This window comes from Hypomesus transpacificus, chromosome 2 (genome assembly GCF_021917145.1).
Source record: "Hypomesus transpacificus isolate Combined female chromosome 2, fHypTra1, whole genome shotgun sequence".
In the NCBI taxonomy this organism is placed as follows: Eukaryota; Metazoa; Chordata; class Actinopteri; order Osmeriformes; family Osmeridae; genus Hypomesus; species Hypomesus transpacificus.
Genome location: NC_061061.1, coordinates 14,509,749 through 14,530,780, shown reverse-complemented (window position 1 = coordinate 14,530,780; position 21,032 = coordinate 14,509,749). Strand labels below are relative to the sequence as shown.

Genomic DNA, 21,032 nt, shown 5'->3' with positions numbered 1-21,032 from the left:
GCATGGGAGTTGGTGGGGGTAGTGTTGAGGTCACCTTTTAATACTAGCAAAGTCCTGACTATGTATTAGCCTTCTCTGATGAGAAATAAGCCAATTTATGTGTGACAAGTTAAGGTTTATGAATATAATTCGTTTCTCATACATTTTGATCAATAATATTTGAGTGCAGCAAACAGCTTTTTGTTCTGTTTTAGTTCTCTCGTTTGGTTAATCTATAAACATTTTAATTGCAATAGTTAAGATAGTGGAAAACGCATGTAAGTTTGTGTCAGACCGTTTAAAACTGTTCATTTGTTGTGAAAGTACACAAAGAAAAAAAATCTTATTTCAATGTTTCTTCATGTGCGTGTACATGGAGATTATGGATTTTATCGGATAGAAGATATATTGAACACTCCTATGTTATGTGTAAAGTGCTGTTAAATCTTAATGTAAATATTTATTTTGCAGAAAAAATAAAGATTGTCAGTAAGGGTGCTTCTCTTAAATGGAAACTAAGTTTATTTGTACCAAATATAAAGATGGGTTTGGAGACTTGAGAATAAATCATACAATTTTTAATAAAGATATTTTAGACAAAAGCATGCAGATACAAAAAATATGTACAACTGGCAAATGAACATTTAATACATACTAAAGTATTGCAATAATGTTATAATGTAGGCCGTTGGGCTACAAGTGGTAATCGGATGCTTGAACTAGGAAGGTTTTACCTAAAGTTTTGGAATCATAAACTAAGTATTCTTGTAGCTCACTTCATGTAAAAGTGTTTTTTAAGCTTGTGTTTTTTCCATGGAAGAACAAGGCAAAAGCACTGCTATCATTTACAAAAAAGTCTGTTTTCAGTTGATATACATTAAGTGCATGCATAAGAAAAATTAATGAGCTGTGTTAAAATGAAGATGCATTTTCACAACCTTATGGGATGCCAATGTATTTGCTGCATAGTAATGATATAATGCAAAATACAAAATTCCCCGACACTTCGTACCGATTCCTGTTTGTAATATTACACACCGAAATGGTATTTGCATTATAAAACTAGCGGTCAGAACAAAAGATGAAAGTATATTACATGTAATTTTTTTACAGTTCCAAGACAACAATTATTCCCTTACTGATAATTCCTAACAGTACCAAATGACAAATACTGTAATTATAAGTATCAACCATCATACAAGCATGATTAACAAAAAGATATCCTGGTCCATTTCTAAATCTTTTTTCTTATTATTACACTATCAACAGTCATATAAACAAAACAGGTCGATAATACTTTCTGCATAATACTCAATAAAGATGCCACATAGAACATCTAGAAATGTAAGTCATGATCACACCTCATCAGTCATGGATACCTACTCAGTCATTGTGTACATTGTGCCACACACACACACACACACACCGGCTAATACATTGTAACAGTTAGAACTGAATTTAGGCCTCTAGCAGACCAAAGTAGAAGGATATGAGAGCAGTACCAAAATAGCTTTCATGCCCCAAATTCTAGATCAGATTTGCTGGACACAATGCCAAGTTAAAAATGTTTGTGGGTGACACCAATGTCTCTTCTTAGCATTTGGCCATCAGCTTTTTTGTAACACTGTTATGGGTTGAACTGGTATTTGACATATGTGTCAAAGTATCCTTTGATGCTAAAACAGATCATTATTTACATTTACATCGCTTTTATCCAAAGCGACTTCCAAAGCGACATTATTAGGCCATCTGGTCAAAAATCTGGATTTTTTATCAAAAGCTAACTCACATGGCTTTTGAACACATTTTTATGGTTTCTGTTTGTACTTTATGTGGCCTTATTTGGGGTTGTAGCTTGCATTTCCAAATATTTCTCATGAAAACAGTAACTACATTATTCAGTGGCCAACAGGAACAAAAACTGGAAAATCTTGTCTTTAGCTTTGAGCTAAACACTGTCTTACAACTGCTGTCATCCTCCCTGCCTTAAACAGACACCCTGTTCTTCTTCACCTAACAGTCACTTCACTATGCTGTGACAGGCAGAGAAATCACATCTTCAGTGTCGAGGGAAGGGGGTCATGAGTTTCAGGGTGTTCCTGTGAACGAGCTCATCACAGTTCACAGCCAATAGAAATGCATGAGACTGGGATAGGACCATAGGTGCTAACCGATGAGGGGAGCTCAAGAACCAAGTGAAGATCCATTGCTCTTGGGAAACTTGGCATTATTAGGTGCAGGAAAGTAGCGTTGATCTGGACGAGCGTCTGAGGGTTGACCAAAGAGGAAGGTGTGCTTGTTGCTGCTCTCCCTGTGACCAGGCCTCGACTGTGGGGCCGTGGAGGGAGGAGGCCCCCTGGTCTGGTGGTTGGAACTTGGGGGCGCTGGTCTGGCCGTGGCTGGGCCCGGCGGTTTTGAAGCGGGGAAAAGGAATGTGCCGTTGTTGGTGTTCTGGTTGAGGTTGGTATCTTTCCTTCGGGGCTCTGGTCTCTTAAGAGGTTGGTTCTCCCCGGCAGTGGAGGCTGATGTTAGCTTGTCTTGGAGTTGTTGTACCTCCCAGGCCAGCTGCTCTACAGGGTGATGTGTGTTGGAGGAGATAGGGTGGGAGAATGCCTGGGAATTACACAGCAGGGTGGAATTTAAGTGAATTTGTCCATCCACAAATTAATCAATGACTTCAGTTAGTACAGTTTCAAGGCTAGCAAGGAGGTTTTTAAATGAAACCCATTATTGTTCTATTCTGTCTTTTAGCTACCATTGAACCATCGGTTCTCACCAAAATAAGAAAAACACCAAGATCACCATGGTAACAACACTTCAAAGCTTTGAGGGACACAAAGCTTTATTTTTTTGCATGATAAACATGAATGAACTGCCAATCATGGGTTTCATAAGCGCCTGCTTTATAATCAGTAATATAAAACATACAATAGCTATCTATTTTTATTTCCAACAGGCCTATTATTCAGACCACTGCAGAAAGACAAGGCCCATCCAACAGCGCACACCTCTTCTCTTTTGAATTTGTTTGAACCAAACAACGTAGAGAGAAAATGGACCTGTGCATGAAGTGCCCCTCGGAGGTAGCAGTCTCTCCACACCCCAACACAGGGTCCGAGGAGCAGGGGCAGCAGGGGCTCAAATGGGTCCAGGGGCCCGGTGGTGATGGTGCTGGGGAGACTGTGGGGGAGCTCTGTGAGGGCCCAAGCCTTCAGCAGCCTCTCCAGGCCAGGCAGGTTCTCAGAGGAGGGTGCCCTTCGGTGGCTCTTCCGGTAAACACCTGAGCTGCCTCCACTACGCCAGGGAAGCAGGTTGGCAGGACAGGAGAAGGAGCCTTTGGAGAGCTGGAACACGGAGCCTGGGATGGTGTCACCGAGCTGAGGGAGAAATGGGGAGGGAGAAAGAATGAAAGGGGGAGAAAGAGTGTAGGACCAGAGGGAGAGGGCAGAAGAATGTATCAGTGACTTGGCACCACTTTGACATGGCAGTGTTTGAGGCAGCATGCTCGTGTTTTGTCTATTAATAACACATTGTGGTACTGGGTGTCTACCACAAGGGGGTGCAGTAATTCAAGGTGCACACGTGTTCAGTGAGATTTTAAGCAAGCCAATTGTCTAGGGGGAAAAAGTCTATGACATGCTCAAGTCTTAAAAGTCGTATATGCCGGAAGGTTATTCTTTTGAGAGTTTGAAAAACCTCACATGATAGACATTTCTGTTCAAGACAATCCATACAACTTCTATCTTAGGAGCTGCTGAGGCTCATTTCCAAAACGGATATGAGCCATACAGTGACTAATGCGCAATAGTGTGAACCAGGCACAAGGGTCAAGCAGCATGGATTTCTGAGAATCAGGATGCATTCTAAACCGTTCTATGCCATCCCTACCCTGTGTGCATCTGGGTTGGTGTTAAGGTTGCCATTCAGTATGGGTGGGGGCGGTGTGGGTGGGGGCACAGGCTGGGTGAAGCGTGCCCGCCTTTGGCTGCTGTACTGAAGGCCCCAGTCCCACACGGGGGGCAGAGGGGGGTCTGAGGTGTCCTGGGAAGAGCCTCGGGGAAGCACGTCTCTCCAGCCATTGACGAGGGTGTAACTCTGGGACAGGTTCTTTGTAGGCGGAGTGGAGAAATACAATTTTTTTTAAAGAGAAGAGAATTATTTGGGAACTTTTGAATCACAGGTTTGAGAGTTGTACTACTGAAAAATCTTTACTGGTATGTACGAAATTCAAGGTCTTAAAATTTCCCATCACACCCCAAAATACATAAGACTCAGATTGTGACGCTTCAGTGTAGTTATGAAGAGATTTGCTGGAACTCGCTAGACTACCTGGGTGCGTTTGCACCTCTCCCTCTGGCAGTTGGCCAGGAAGCTGCTGAAGAGGGGCAGGTGGACGCTGTCGTGGAGGGCCAGCAAGAAGTCACTGGTCAGCTGGAAGCGGGAGGGGTACTGAGACCACAGCTGCCACACACAGTCCAAGAAGAGCAGGAAAACTGGAGCCTGGTGAAGGGCGAAAAGAGAATTAGATATCCAAAAAGGTTTTATTCACTCAAATACTAGCCATTGAAAACATGGACTTTTTTTTAGCAACCTCTTCCTTGTCGCTGTCCCGGTTGTAGTTGATGCGGCTGTAAAAACGATGTCCGGCCATGACCCACTCTTTCTGGACCAGGCCCTGGAAGCCTGCCCTGGTCCTGCTGTGGGGGTCGCACATCACCTGCACCAGGCTGGACACCACACAGTTCATGTCCCGGTCCTCCGCCTCTGTACACAGACAACAACAGCATAGAAAACAGACCATCAGCAGTCAATTCACATGTGGCGGCTGCATGGGGTTTGGATGTGTGTTTACCATACCCAGCATGGAGTTGCTATTGCTGCTAAAAGCCAGTATGCGAGTCTGTACAATGCCGTTTTTATGGGTGATAAAAAAAAAAAAATCTATGCTGTGTATTGCTTTGGAGAAAGGCGCCTGCTTAATGAATACATTTTGTATTTCTATTGTTATTATTCATTCTTAGGAATACACCCAAGTGTATGATAAAATATGTATACTATCCAAGTCCAACATCCAAGTTCAGCGTATTTCATAACAAGAAGGAAAAGGCAGGGCCAGGCTGGGCCTGACTGAAAAGGCCTTCAACTGCAACAACAATATCAAAGGAAAGTAGATACCAGCTGTCATATATTTAATTTCAAGAACACAATAAATACTTCTCAAACATCTTCTTGTGATTAAGTATGCAGACAGACATATGCTCACTAGATTGCTGACAGCAAATACTAAACAACTGAAGTCATCATTTAAAAATAAGATGAGTATTTCTTACACTACGTACTAGGCAGCGTTGCTCTTTCCTGAGAACTTCTTATGCTAGAGAGAAAGTGTTTTTGTCAAACAATGCTACCACACATTGTTGCCGTGTTTGGAACAACAATAGCTCACGAAGGACAAGCAACCAGCATTCCAGACATAATCTGAATGAGCAAAGGTGTTTTCCAGCATTTTAGTATAGTACTACAGTAAGCCCCGACTGCTTGAAAGAAAACCCATGTACTACATCAGCATCACACAACCACAACAATGCAAGCAGTTGTGAAAGTGCTGTCGGTGTATTGGAGAGCACTGGTATGAGACTCCTTCAGGGTAAGCCCTAATACGCTTTTAATGAGGAGAAGGATGTGAATAATGAATGGATTGAATCATCTGAGATGGCCCCCGACACATCACGTGACACCTACCTTGCAGCACCACGGTCAGGTGACCGCCTCGGAGCAGGCAGGCCACCTCAGCTGCTTTCCTCAGACAGCACCTGAGAGGAGAGGAAGAGGGGAGGGACAGAGATGGAGAAGAAGAGAGAGAATGACAACAGAGTTTAGGTTAACACCCTTAATGGGATATATTCCTCCTGTTCTTCCTACACACAGAATACACTAGAACTGCACTCGGTGTCTACATGTTTAAGACTTTAACTGCATCAATGGTACAGTTGTGTATTTATTTGAACATTTCTTATTATTAATGGAGATGTATCAAGATTACTATGAAGTGTATAATATGCAGGTGTCAGAGACAAAGATGAATCTGTAAGAGATAGGACATCAAGGTAGTCTGAATAATTATATTGGTGGAGTGACATTCAACATCAATCAAATCAATGGAGGCTTGTGGCATTCACTATGGTTGATTGGCCAGACTCCAGACCCATTAATCAGCCACGGTTACCTAGTGTAGTCTAGCCAATGAGTGCTCTCCAGGGTAGACAGCCATTTGTCATCAGGCACAGACACAGATGTGGAGATGTCTGAAGAAGCACCCAAAAAAAAAGAGACAGCTCAATTAGACAGCCATTTTCTGTAGAAATGCAGTTCTCCTTACATTTACATTTAGTCATTTAGCAGATGCTCTTATCCAGAGCGACTTACAGTAAGTACATGGACATTCCCCCGAGGCAAGTAGGGTGAAGTGCCTTGCCCAAGGACACACCGTCATTAGGCACGGCCGGGAATCAAACCGGCAAACTTCTGATTGGTAGCCCAATTTCCTAACTGCTCAGCCATCTGACCCCCTTGCTACCGTAACTAGCTTCAAAGTATTGTGTCTTGAAATGTAAGAATATTAACCTTCCTGAAAATAAGATTAATCTTATGTCTTTACAATTGTAATATATTTGGGAGATGTAAACATATAGTCGTGTATTCTCCTACTTCTGCTGTGGTGATGATGTAATGTTGGGTATGACAATGGATGGTGTGTGTTCTGTGTTCTTCCTGTGTGTATGTGTGTGAGAAAGAGGGAGCCAGGAAGAGGACTGTCTTGTAAAATTGACGGACAGCAGTGGGACCGACGGTGGTCTTTGTTCTACAAAGGGGATTAACCAGCTATGGAATGTGCTGTGCGAAGCTACACACAACCACAATAAAACCATCTGTCAACACTTGTTTTGAACTGTCAAAGCATTTGGGAGAAGAGTCTTTCAAAACATCCCCCTTTCACCCCAAAACCACATTCCACATTCTTAATTCAAACATTCTGATTTCAGATTTTTTAGGGAGTGTGCGATGGAGTCATAAGAGAACATTTCTTAATGATTACTTTTGCATGTTGTAATAAATCATTCACATTTTGACCTGTCTTACTACAACGTAATCACAGATTCCTGTCTGTGTTCAGCAGACAGAGTGCAAAGCTGTTAAAGGTTCACATCCAGCCTCTTTCCTGTCTGTGTCAGTAGCATTGTAATTGAAAATACATGTAATTAGACGAACACCTGTTTACGTCCTCCATAAACACTGCAGGTCATCTAACCCGCCGGATTCAGGCAGCTGCTAATGCACCGGGATTTTATGAAAAGATAAGGACAGAGCACAAGGATGGACAGAGAATAGTTGTGCTATTAATTTAGCTTTTTACTCAACCCTGGTCTAACTAGGTGGCATGAAGACAAATGCTGTTTATGGACTTGACAGGATGAGTTAAACACTGGAGCAAGCTTGTGGCAAGCTGGAGAGAACCCATTTGAAAGATTTTAATAATGCTATTTTCATAATGTGAAATATATGGGGGCAGATTTAAAGCATGCCACTGACCTCCCAGACAGAGGGCACGCAAGCGCGTGTGAGACAGCTGGATGTCTGCAGGTGAAGGCATCTCTTCACCCAGCTCCACCACCACACACAGAGACTGGCCACCCAACAGGATCAACTCCAGGTTCCTGCACGCAGGAGACAAAGGGAACAGTGTTCGAAAATCAAACTTTTTTTTGTCACAGACATGACAACAATTGAGCAATTCTGGAGTCCATGATGGGAGAACAACATTGAAATTAGCCAGAAGTTAATGATCTTAAGTTAATGGTCTCTGATTGCAACTGAAGAGGTACAAACGACAGGACCTGATATCATCCTTCTCGTGATAGATGTTGTTCTGGAAGCTAGCCATCCGTAGCAGGTCGCTTCCCCGAGGGTGGCGCCAACACCAGCGCTGAAACACAGTATGCAGACAGTCTAGATTCACGCAGTCCAGATTCACAAACAAATATAATTAAAAAACATCAAATATAATTAACACTTGTTTGAAGATATAAATGAGCACTTAAGACCATTTATCGAAGCATGTGATTTGTTGAAAGTGGATGGTTGAATTTGGGGGGATATTGATGGCACTCACAGGTATGCGTCCCTCGTTGAAGTGTGCGAAGGTCTTCTTTAGCTCAGTATCTAGAACCTTCTGAGGCACTATGTTAAACCTTGGCAGACTGAAGGGGAAAATTGACAAAAGATAAGTAAGTTAAATCTGTCTAATGACCAAGGCTTGCAAAAATAGCATTGGAAGGTACTTGAGAAAAACATTTACTGCTTGGTGTATTCATCACAACTACAGCTAAGGTAGTTTGTGTGTTTTGAAGACAACACCATGACAAGCAAAGTAAAGCGTCTCGAATGAGGACGTCTCTATACCTGGTGGACATCTCAAAGCGGTCGTTGACGGAGCTGACCCTCCAGCCACAGGCCCCAGTTCTCTCCAGCTCCTGCTCCCAATCAGACGAACACTCAAACCAGTTCATGGAGGCGTCACGCCTGCGGTTGCTTAGAAACTGCTTCATCTCTAGAGGAGGAGACATATGTGTGGGCATCTTTCAAAAGTGTAAGTCCAAATAGAAGAAAATAACAAGGTGGTGAATTAAGGTCTAGCATGGGAAACAAAAACATAAAAAGAAGGGGAACTGGATAAGACTTCAGTGCCTAATACTATTTGACAATGATAAAAAAATAAAAATAAACAATCCTAAAACGCCTCATCCCCCCTACATGTTTACTTGTGAAACACCCTTCTACCGCCAAACCATAATAACCAGGTCATTACTGTTGGTGTGTAATTAGTGTTGTCACTACAGGTATTACAATGAGGTTCCAAAAATCCATGTGCATTTAAGATTACATTTTACCAAGGTGTCATCCTATACTTGCCCGGACAGTAAATCTCACAATAGATCAAAAGATTGAGGGTTCGTGGTTGTACAGTCAGCAGAGCGATGCCTATGGCGCTGACTGCACACTGACCACATCTGAACCTTTGACAAGGTTCAGCAGGGGTGGACTGGTGACATGTTTCAGCTGGCTTTACATTATTCATCTGGCTGACTGGCATCTGTGTCCTGGTTGGCCTAACATACTGTATTGTCAGTATGGCAGTGTATACAGTATTGTACAGATGTATCAAGTTTCTGTAAACAATTAACTCTGTGAAACTGTATATGTTTTCTATAGGAGTGGAAATGGTTAAAAGGGTACCGTAGTGGCATTTCAAAGGGTGTGTTTGAAGTGTCTACAACTTTAAGTTAATGAATGTACTGTAGTTGTTATTACTAAATGTCACAATACCCAATTATACTCGAGGCTGGATATTATAAACCCTTAAAATAAAACTTTTAAACATCTGGTTGCACTTTTTGATGCAAGAGGATCGTTAAGCTTCCATTATGACTCAGTCTGAGTTTTCCTATTTTGAAGAGAAGAGAAGTCGGATAGCTCTTCACTTGAGATCTTTATCAAAGCTAGCCAGCACACCTCAAATGTTTTTGGTCTCATGGATTTTTGAATCATAATATGTCCTTCGTGCATGCGTAATGTGTGTGTTGGTGGCTTGTGAGGACGTCTAAACCATACTCGTGACTTTTCTCAGAACTGTTTACATTTTCGTCCACTCAGATAATCGCGCAGCTAATCAGTTCAAGTTAAAAGCTAAAAAGTGTGTTGGTGCGTGCGTTTGATTGTGTAGGTGTGTGTGGAAAGGAGACTCACCAACACTCCCCAGGGCAGCATTCTGGAAGGAGAGGACTGTCCCTGGCTTTGTAGGCTGGTAGGTCTTGGCAATGGTGTAGGTTATCTGAGGAGCAGCCAAACAAGTCATACAGCTTCTCAGCCTGACTAAGTGCATCAGCTTTCAGAATGGAGACCTTGTCTCATATCAATGACTCAGACTCAGATCACCAGACAGATCAGCTGGATCTCTGTCATTTCATGCTAATTGCCAGCTATGTGTTATATGAACCCCAAATCAGAACCTCAACATACACAAACAAACACACACACACGCAGAGATCCACCTGTAAACAGACACAATGGCACACGCACCTCTATCGCCTGAGTGTCGGGGGTTAGGCGGTCGAACAGGAAGCAGAGGACTCGCAGGTCCCTACAATACAACACCAGCTCCTCAGGTGTGAACTTTAGTGAGGAGTTTGGAGTCACAAGTTTGGTTCTGGACGGACCCACTGCAGACAAGGACACACTCACACGGTTACTGGGATTGAACAGCAAGCTGCTACGAACTGTTCAGAGAATCCAAGAGGCCTAAGAGTATCTTACCAGCAACAACTTTATCTATGGAGGCCAAAGCCACGTCGTGATCTCCCAGGAGCACTGGGTCTGCGTTGTCCTAGTAAAAGTAGGTCAAAGTTTTTAGGTACTGTGAAATGATTTGTGTACTCGGAAGCACACACACATATACACACACACCAGGACATTATACATGTACACAAGCACACATTGAACGTTATTAAGTCAAATTTGGCAGTAAATCCACTCACGTCAGGTTTGGGACCATCCTGGGGTACAAACGCCACCCTAAAGTGGGTACAAAAGAGCGTGCCTGCCAACCAGCCCCCCCCTTCCCTGGGCGTCAGCTTCTTCCTCACCAGCACTGCCCGCTGGAGGACACATTCTCCTGGGGGGGGGGGACAGGGGGGGGGGGGGGACAGGGGGGGGGGGGACAGGGAAGGCTCAATGGTTCAGTATGGAGTTTACTGTTTGCAGTGTGTGAGTATATGGATCCATCAAACGCAGAGGGTTCATAGGTTCAGTATGGAGTTTACTGTTTGCATGGTGTGTTACAGTGCGTGTTAACACAGCATGGAATTTTATTGGATTTGAAACAGGAGGAGGAGAGGCGTTCCAGCATCTGAAGGCCTTTCCACACACCTGTAATACATTGAGGATTTTGACTTACTTTAAAAAGAACACGGATTGAAAACATATTTTAAAAGATTATCTTTGCTATTCCATTCGGCATTAGAGTCAGTTATACATTTGTATTTTCAAATAAGATGGCTTTATAATTACTATTGTTTTCTTTGTTTAGGTCAGATAAAGAACATCTGTTTTCTTTGAGTGTGGAAATAAGCGTGCACAATTTAAAATTCCTCAACATGCTTTTAAAAACAAAAATGTTCACTCTGGTGACTCTTTCCCATATAAACATTCACACTTTCATACGAACACACACACACACACACAAAGGCTCTCCAGCAACAAAGCAATTGCCGGCTAGATGTGTGTTGCCATGGCAACATAGTCAAGGGTAGAGTTGGGGGAAAAATGGCTGCTTTGTCTCTAAAAAGGGAAGGGCTTGGCCAACGTGGTGAGAGGAGTGTTTTGATTCGCACTTTAAGAACCAATAAAGGTTTTGTGAAGGACTGACAGGGCTGGGTTTTTCCTAATCAAAATAACAAAGTGAACCAGAAATGTTGCAGTGTCTTACAAAGTACATGTAATCAAAATATGTTTTATCAACCCTTGCATAAAGACAAATTTACACCCTGATTAACAGCATGTTTTTCTGAACATAAAAACTAAATTCTTGGTTCTCTCACAGCAACTAACACACCAATACTGTTCCTACGCTTTTGAAAGAAAAAGCCGATTAAGCTTTAGAAAAGCTACAAAGAAATCTTCAAAGAGTTCCTCAGAAATATTGTATGTTTACACTAAGTTCCTTCTCAAAGTCTTGGATCAAAGAACCTTAGCTCTCTGCAAGTCCCTCATGCACTGGTCTTATCGTTAGATTCAAACCATAACTCGTAGCTCTAAAGACATTAAAGTTTGCACAAAAAAGTCCTTGTTTTCGAGGAGTGCTCATTTCTCTGAGGACAATTGGTCTCAGTAGGAATCGCTGCTCCATTTTATGCCTCCCCAGGGTGCAACAGGGCTGAAAACATTCCTAAGACATCATGGTCTACAGATGTGAGGCAAGGGACAGGAAGCCAACTACGTTTCTGGAGTTCTTTGTGTTCATTGAGAGTTCCTTAGAGTCTGCAGGTAGTTAATACAGCATGGGAAGTGCCTCTCCCACTGAAGGTGTTTACTGAACGAGACCAGTCATTATGTGGTTTGAAACAGTTTTACGCTATCTTTTCTGAACTTTGACCTTTGAACCCTCCCCCCTCTCACATGCATACAAACTCAGTTTCAAAAGCCAATTTCCCTCTTTAACATACACAAACACAGAATACCATACTGACAAACAATCACACAACTGAATGGAACTACGATAACACACATTCACAAAACAAACCGGCTCATTCACTGGACAGGCAACACTTTACATTAAGGTTACATTAGCTACCCTTTAACCACAAACCAATACATATAGTAACAACATTGTACTTACAATTTATTACAGCTAAGCGGTTATTGCACAAGTGAAACTTGGTATGGGGGTGCTTGGGCTTTCCAGGGTTAAGTGGATGATAACATTGATTTTGTTTTGGTAACAACCTTCAACTGCCCCTAACACACCTCCCCCATACTGTGCCTTCTTACACTTTTGTGAGAATCTATCCGCTTACACATACAATTTAAATACATATCTATTCTTATGTACGTAATGTTTCTACTATAGGTATATTTATGTAGTTTCATGGTAGTTAATATGTCCTTAATGTAAAGTGTCGCTGTTGTTTCTGTTTGGAATAGGACGATAAAACATTCTGAGATACAAACCAACACAGCTGAATTTGATACGAACCATCTGCCTAAATTATCTTTTTATTTATTTTGCTCCAAATGGTCTTCATTTTAATCCAGTGTGCATGAAGAATCGATGCTTCTGGGTGTTAGCCAACCATTGGGGGTTAAGTTTGATCGACTCATGAACTCGGAACACACACAGTGCGCGGTGCACTCAGCCAATGACTATCATCTGGGCAATACTGTACATTTCTACGGCACTTCAATACATCAGCCCTCTTCAAATTAAGATCAATGGAAGAAACCGACTGCAAGTAACAATCAGACACTACTTTAATATTCAAAACGGAAACTTTATTGACAAACTGAACCTCCTCTTTCCTTGTCAACCACTCAACAAGGCTAACCGTCACTATTGCATGATTGACAACCTCCAAATCCGGTGTAGCATAAGAGCGAAGATAAAGGGGACAGTGTGTTGGCTCCGAGGAGGGTCCTCTCCCTTTGGCATTGTTTCTAGATCGACCGTATAGGGCCCCTCACATTCAAAAGGTACACGATCTATCCATCCATCTACCCACCCGTGTGCTATTTGTGCTAGCCTGACCCATTCACCTCCCAGGGCCCGATTTGGTTTCTACTGTCCTGTGTCCGGGTGTCATCTGAGAATGTAGCGGATGCCGATCTGGTGCGGCATAAGCCCGGGGAACGGGTAGCATTCTGACTGTAGGTATGTGTTTATGAGATGCGGCCTGCAGGTGTGTGTGCGCGTGTGCGTGTGCTCAAATCTGTCAGGAGAACTGGATGGAGAATGAGAGACAGAGACAAAGAAATAGAAAGGAGTGAGAGAAAGAGAGACAGATAGTCAGAAAGAGAGATACAGACGTGGGGAAAATAGTGAACAGCTTTTGACAGTGACACTACAACCAAAACAACTCAATGGGCCAGCTGTACTCATCAACCAGATACAGTGTAAGGCTGGGAACTATTTTACAAGCAGCTTTGGACTAATTAGACTGGTACAGGTCAACAGTCTACAGTGAAAGTCAGCGGAAAGTGAAAGGGACAAGGGCACAAACTCCCCTTCACACCCAAACACTCCCTCCCGAAAAACACACACACACGCACCCGAGTCCCACGGTGAACGCTGTGAATAGCTGCTGATATGAAATGTTAAAGATTAGCTTGGCATCAGCAAGCCCCCCGGACAGCAACATTCCTGTGTAAAGCTCCTGGCGCTGTATACTGCTGACACAGTGCTTACGACTAGGCCCAGCAGTGGCCAGCAGCAGCGCTGCACTCCCTAGCACTCTGCCACACTGTTCTCACACATGCTACAGATTAGCAGCGCATAGGCTAGCCTCTCTCGGCAGTGCATCTGTCTATCTATTGGAAGCTGAATGTAAAAACGAGTAAGAGATACGTTTCGATTCAAAACCATTTGGACGGACGGATGTTAGCTTTTTTTGTTTTACCTGTGTACTCTGCTAAAGAAAGTAATAGAGTAATATGGGATTCAAGTAGGCTACAGACTGTTGCTTTTTACTCAAAGGTATTTTCATCCACATCTGGAGAACTTTTACTATCTAGTCCTCCCATTTAAGGTGTGTGTGTGCATAGAACAGCTGTCAATGGCTTTTCTTGATTTGTAGCTAACCTGAGAACTAAAGAACACTATAGGTTTTCTTTAGTCTTAAGGTCAAAGCAGTTGAGACAGATACTGTTACAAGACAAACTGGCTTTTTTGTTTTCACTGACGATGTAACCAATGATAGCAGTAATCAAATTTCAAACCCAAAAGTACAGTTATTGATTACAGAGCCAACAAAAAGTCACTGTCCACAAACTTTATCTATGTTAACGTGCCCTGACCTTAGAACAAATGGTGAGTGAAAAATATCTGACTCTGGATCAATTAGTCCAACCATGAGGGGGCCAGTGAGATTGCGAGTTCTTGCTTCTCAAAGTAACATACTGTGGTTTCGGAACAACAGAATTGACTTGGACAATTCATAACACACAAAATTTCTGTTGATCATGTCAGAGAAAGATTGTATTTTCTGACATACAAGCAACCAAGTATAAATGATAAACCTCCTCACCACTTCTGTGTGTGTGTGTGTATGTGTGTCTTACCTGGTAGGCAGCGTAGACCAAACATATCTCGACCCCGAGTACTAACACCACTCTGACTCAGCATCCTCTCCTGCAGAGGAAAAAGCAGGTGTTGTGATCGTACACACTTCATCCATCCTAGACCTCACTTCAGAAACTAGAGGGAAAACGGTCACTTTTTAACACAGCAGAATGGATGATACATATAACGTAGCAACCACAGATAGACATGCTGTGAGGCATACACTACTGGAGACTCAGAGACAGAGAACGGCCAGTAGTGCTCAGGTGTGTTTGATTCACAATAGAAAGTCAATGTTCAAACAAAAAAGACAAGTCTTCTGCGGAGCTAGGCTCCCCTTGGGTCTGCCACTCGTGTCTGTTGGCTGCTTTCCCTGGTGCTAGGAGGCTCAGGTAGGCTCAGTCTCTCTGTGGATGCTACAATAATTAATGACTGGTGGCATTCTACCAGATGGAGTAAATTTGGTTCCACAACAAGTTGAATACCTTTCATATACCTTCATGTTGTTAGAGTAGGCCTACATATTTTATTGAACTGGCAGCTGTGGTAGGTAATTTAGCATGTGTGCTTCTCATTCATGCTCTTACTAAAAGACGACATCAACCACAAGATGTTCCATCTGCTTTAGTTTCCATGTTTTGTTTCTTTTTGGCATTCTCTATAATGTTATAGAGTATATTGTACCATCATCGGTTCTACTAGCTGCACTACTCAGTCTCACAAACCCGCAAAGTCTAGAACCAGCTAGCACATACTGTACAAAATTGCACAGTATGCAAGGACAAAAGACTGAAAAAGCTTGCGGTTTTATCAGAAATAGTCAAATATTCTTGTCTAAGAATACTTCACAGCCTTTTGACCACCCTGTCAGTAAGTGTCTTTTTGCTATAAAGCCTGACTATAAGTCTCTTGTGGTCTAAATATATGAGCTTTTGTCTCAAGTCATCTGGCCAATGCATTTTCAAAAATCACTTCATATGAGTCTCTCTATAGAGTGAAATAACATTTTATAGCCAACTATAACCAACCTAATCAAATTGCGGGAATAGAGTAATTCAGGGTCTGCATTAATCTTTCACCCTTTCAAAACAAAAGATAAAGGTCCTGTGGCTGTACCAAAACAGCATACAAAAGGCTTTTGTTTCAGACATTTTATTCACTGACTGTCAGCACCAAGACCTGAGTCAACAAAAAAGACTGGTTAAAAACAAGTCTATTATAAATTGAAGGGAACACTAAAACTTAAACCTCTTGGAGTCTGCTTACAGACTCTTACTTTTCCATCTTCTGACTTGTTTTCCTTAAGGTTCAACACCAATGCCTTGCTTCTAACTAAAACCCCCCAGCTAAATTCCTGGTTCTTTTTTGGTACATCCAAGGTTATTTTGATTTTGTTATTTTTTTGCTCTGAAGAGTTCCTTGTTCCTTGCAACATCCTTGAGACTTCCCAAACCTTGTCCTTGAGTTTTAAAGACTTGACACAAAATCGAATGGACAGATTTAAATTGCAAAAGATGGCATAACATCAAAGGTTCACATTTGACATTTGTAAAATACTCGAAGAAGGGACATCATCTGAATCTAAAAGAGAATTAGAAAATTTCCAGGTCAGAGTGAAAGAACCACTGTCACTGTAAATGATAACAATGACCAAAAAGACTGCAGACAGTTTGCACCCAGAGACCAGAGAACCACATTTCCTGGGTCTCCTTCTGCTGAGTTTACACTCTTCCACTTCAGTTTAATTGTGTGGCATCAGCTTGTACTTTATCACTTTCACTTCTGCCGCCTCTCTCCCTCGCTCCTGCCCTCCTTCCCTTTCTCCCCTAGGGCCAGTAGCCAAGGCCTATTGCAGTTTCCATTGCTCATGGCTTCCCCTTGCTACTGTGACCAGACGTCTGCAGTCAGCATGTGTGAGTGTGTGTGTCATTGGAGGACATACCTGCACTCCCAAATGAAATAGACATAATTACAGTTAAGGGAATTTACAGGGGTAAACGTGACGGGCTAATACGATAAAACGTTTATGTTGTCGAATTTTAATAAGCATAACCAAGAAATACCGTAAAAGGGTCCATATTTGGGACCAGATAGTTACCATGGGGGAAATAGTTTTCAGTATGACCCTGTGTATTGCTGAGGAAGATTGTGGCCTGTTTGTTTGAGCTGCATTGTTGTAAACAATGCAGCTCAAACAAATGGGTGTGTTTACTCGTAAACAGACCCATATGCAACTGTGGGTCCTGGCTGTAAAAATGAAAACAATGAGATTCTCTGGGCTTCTTGTCTTCTTTAAAGCAACTACTAAAACACATTTATTTTCAAGAGATGGACTGAAATACAAAATGGATTTCTGTCTAGCCTTGACCTGTGGCTTGCAAGATTCCTACAGTAGTATAGACAATGAAGAAAAAAATTGCAACAAAGAGGTCTACATGCATAGTATATTACTGCAATGAAGAATGTACAATTCCTTGCCAAGAGTACCTGACCCTTTAACATTCTGGCCGGAAGTTATTACTATGGAGCGTATAATTTAAATTAAAGGAGAGGGAACATATACACAAATGCCTTTGGCTTGCTAGCCCTTTCTCACATACAATAGTCTTTGTCTAGTCTTGACTTGCTACAAACAGTGACTGGTCCTAATAATCTTTCATACAAGAGAATTGCAGTTAATGCTGATAAATATTTCACATCCTAATTCTCTTCTTTCTTTTTTTTAATCTCACAACTTTGATGTCCTTATGTGTGAACAGTCTCATGACAACAACATTTGCACAATAGCTGACACAATTGCTGTCAGGGGTTCAAAGGTAAATGATTCATTCGTGATTATTGTGTGTGCATAAGTGTGTGAGTTTGAGAGAGAGAGCTGTTCAGTTTACCATGTAACTGTTTACTCAGACTTTGTAACAACACCACAACACCATTACTCACGCTAGTCAAAAAGCTATTCTCATACATTCATTGTCAAACTAGTGCAACCACAGACATGACCAAGTACATTCGAAAAAAAAAAAAAAAACTACTAATCACAAACTGGAAGACCAATCCAGACATTTTCACAACCACAATTCTGGTCTAGTCATCAGAGGACACATTGTTTGACTGTAGGAAGCTCAGGCCACCTCAGGAACTGAGGACTGGGTCCTGTGGGACCGGGTGTGGGGGCTGTGTGCCTTTCTAACCCTCTACTATCAGTCCTGGATCTCCAGCTACACTGAATGGAGCCACACTCAGTCTGAGCCTCCATTTGACATTTTCACTTCTGTGGGAGCATTGTGCTTCTACTCTCAGCAAGCTGAAAGTAGAACGATATGAAAACACAAGGGAATAGAGAGGGAAAAGGGAATGCAACCAGTCCGTTACTCAAAATGAATTATATCCTCCATGGGGTATAACACTATCTAACTACCTGAAGTGTAATTCTACTGTCAATTTGGGCAGCTCTAGCTATCGCTATCATTGTAATTTGCCAACATTTTGCCAAAAAACTGCAACAATAGCAACATCTAGTTGAAATCACAATGAGAATGATTTCAAATGCATTTCGCATTTGCAAAAAAACCTCTGCATTGTCATTTCAACGCAGTACGATTCATACACTCTCGCATTTAGCTAGTGTGTGCCTACCTGGCCTTTCCTATATGGGAGTCAAATTCCTTTACAGATGGATAGTGGGTTAAGGGAGCTGTGATTCTTTTTGCCAGACAGGCCCTCATGTTCAGATAATCAGATTCAAAACTCCTGCACCTCCAACTGCTGTCTCCATGGCAACAGCCAGATGTTGTGCACATGCCCCCACTCTATATGTACTGTAGGCTGTGCCTGAGGGCGGGTTATGAGACATCTGGTAACGTTTCCCCCTGTGGACTGCGGTGGCTCCAAATAACCAAGGAGGAAGATGTAATAAGCACAAAGAGAGCACCATGGTATCCTGAAGAATGGGATACACACAGGGACATATATTATATATATAGCTCTATGTCTGTCCATACATTTGTACATAGGAACCTTTTAGAAATGGTGTCCTTTTGGAACCTTTTCTTTCACAGCTCACTGTCAGGTGAGTGAGTGCATGTAGAGAATGTTAAACGTGTTGAGGACAAATCCACAGAGCTCACTTAGCCTACAATAATGAGAAGATTGCCAAAGACTTAAATGAGTGTATGTGTCACCACTTGTAAAGGCAATGTCCCTCCTTGTGCGGAACACAGTTGCATCACTGGAACTATTTTGGTAAGGACCAAAATAAAAATTATGATCTGATACAAAAACCACTACTCTTTTATTCCAGGAACTGTCATCTTATCTTTAGTGGTACGTGTTTTCTAAAGGCTCATGTGTGATGCTGAAGAGTTTCTACAGAACAGAAGACGCGTTTAGCAAGCCTAGGATAATTATCATAGTTTTGGTAGACATGAATCTCTGAACAATATTTCGTTTAAAGCAGGGGGTTAATCATGGTCCTGTACTCATAGTGCTGATTGCAAGTGCTTACATTATTCGTAAAGAAATTGCCTAATGAAAACTTGATGCTCAACTGAAAGAAGGGCATCCTTTTCTGATAATATGGTCTCCATTCTAAATTTTCCATAAAATGTAACAATTGTAGCTCAATTGTAACCCTTCCATTAAGTTCTATGCAATGTAACCACCTATTCAACTCACATACTGCACATCAAGTCCAAAACGACATAGTCTAGGTTGATTACAGTTTAGTTTCATATTATTCCACCCCAAGCAGGAGGTTCATAATTTAATATTCTACGTGAAACATTGGGAAAGAGTAACCTACCTTCATATCTGGAACCATTTGCCTTACTTTGAACGTGGTTTTAGATCCCGTTAACATGTTTGACGCCCAACAGAACTCAAAGCACTCCAATGAAAAGTCAAAATTATAAGTTTACGATGAAAACAAGGCTATAATGACGAACGCGAAAGATTTAGTATACGCTCCATAGGCTGCTCGACTAACCGAGGTTAGTCTACTTTGTTCAGCGGTGTCGGTAGCTTGCTTGGCATCACCCGGTTTCGAGAAGAGAGGTAGGCTACTTATAATGTTACTGGTAAATAATTTTTGGGAAATTTAAAGCATACAGCACTGGATTCGTCTATCCATGCTTTCACTATTTAATAGGACGCCCATCATCAAAAAAATTGCTTTTGCTCCTATTTGCGTTGTTCGTCACAACAGGGAAGAAAGTGTTCCCCTCTGGAACCCGTTGCTTTCCATTTGTTTATCTCCTCGCCATAGTGAAAATGACACACTGCTGAAAACACCAAGTGCGGTAAATCCTTCTTAAAGGGCCAGCCTTCTGTGAGTTTAACACTGATGCATTCAGTCTACAATGGCCAACCTTATTCAGTTTACAGTGAGAACCCAACGTGCGAGTGTACTTCTGGAACACAATCCTAAGAACTTCTTTGAATAATGTTGAAGCACTCCCTGAGATACCTGGTGTACAGATTAAGTTATAGGCAACAAAGTTGGTCAGTTTATCCAGAACAGGCCAATGATCTAAACCAAGTTACTGGTTTAGATCAAATAGAAGCTTTGGTTAACAGATGCATGGGCACTCACTAAAATACTGTCTAGTTTTCTCCATTCAATGCTGAAGCTAAAGCCTTTGAGGAACGCAGAGAAGGTAGCAACACAGTGTTAAAACAAACTGCTAATACCTTCTTCCAACATGCACAAAATCTAGCACATACAGCAGTTTTTCCAATCATCTGTTTGTTGTCATTATTCAACTGGCATTGCTGCCACTGAACTACGCTGGGGACAAATCCACATCTCAGGAAAACCTTTTTATTGCCATATTGACTTGTTATAAACCTAAATTCCTGTTTAACAACATACATAGGCTGTTTGTCATACATTTTCATATAGTTAAATATTGACAAGGTAAACCAATGTACCTGTGTGTATGGACAGGCTGCTTTGTCATCAAATCTAAACTGTAAAAAGTCTTCCAAAAAGATATTGGTTAAAAATAAGGTAGAAATGTCTTCCCATGAGAAAAAAAGGAAACTGGATGGTCCTGAGGTACAGTTTGTCCCTGTGCACAGGTGGGGAGACGATGTCCTTGTGAACTATAATAGAAAGAGGTCTGGATTTTTTACCACATGGGAAACTGTTCAATATTACATAAGGGGC

The 21,032-nt window shown here is 41.9% G+C and overlaps 1 protein-coding gene across 1 annotated transcript; it reads right to left on the bottom strand.

Annotated features, from left to right (window-relative positions):
• Positions 1-548: 548 nt before the first annotated feature.
• Positions 549-20,140, bottom strand: mtmr11 (myotubularin related protein 11). Its single transcript, XM_047037723.1, has 17 exons — positions 19,668-20,140; positions 14,866-14,935; positions 10,572-10,708; positions 10,351-10,420; positions 10,117-10,256; positions 9,784-9,868; positions 8,440-8,587; positions 8,150-8,237; positions 7,875-7,963; positions 7,570-7,694; positions 6,206-6,284; positions 5,722-5,792; positions 4,571-4,743; positions 4,309-4,479; positions 3,868-4,086; positions 3,039-3,356; positions 549-2,592 (listed from the first exon to the last, which is right to left on the bottom strand). The coding sequence occupies exons 1-17, from the start codon at positions 19,722-19,724 to the stop codon at positions 2,164-2,166; spliced, it is 2,469 nt and encodes an 822-aa protein (XP_046893679.1). The 5' UTR covers positions 19,725-20,140; the 3' UTR covers positions 549-2,163.
• Between the last annotated feature and the right edge of the window lie 892 nt (positions 20,141-21,032).

What these genes read in the sequence shown, in the direction of transcription:
- mtmr11 (XM_047037723.1), bottom strand. Translation starts at nt 19,724, where the DNA reads ATGTTAACGGGATCTAAAACCACGTTCAAAGTAAGGCAAATGGTTCCA. An exon ending in CATAGATAAAGTTGTTGCTG is followed by an intron (nt 10,257 to 10,350) that starts GTAAGATACTCT and finishes CCTTGTCTGCAG; the next exon opens with TGGGTCCGTCCAGAACCAAA. An exon ending in GAGGGGCACTTCATGCACAG is followed by an intron (nt 2,593 to 3,038) that starts GTCCATTTTCTC and finishes TGTAATTCCCAG; the next exon opens with GCATTCTCCCACCCTATCTC.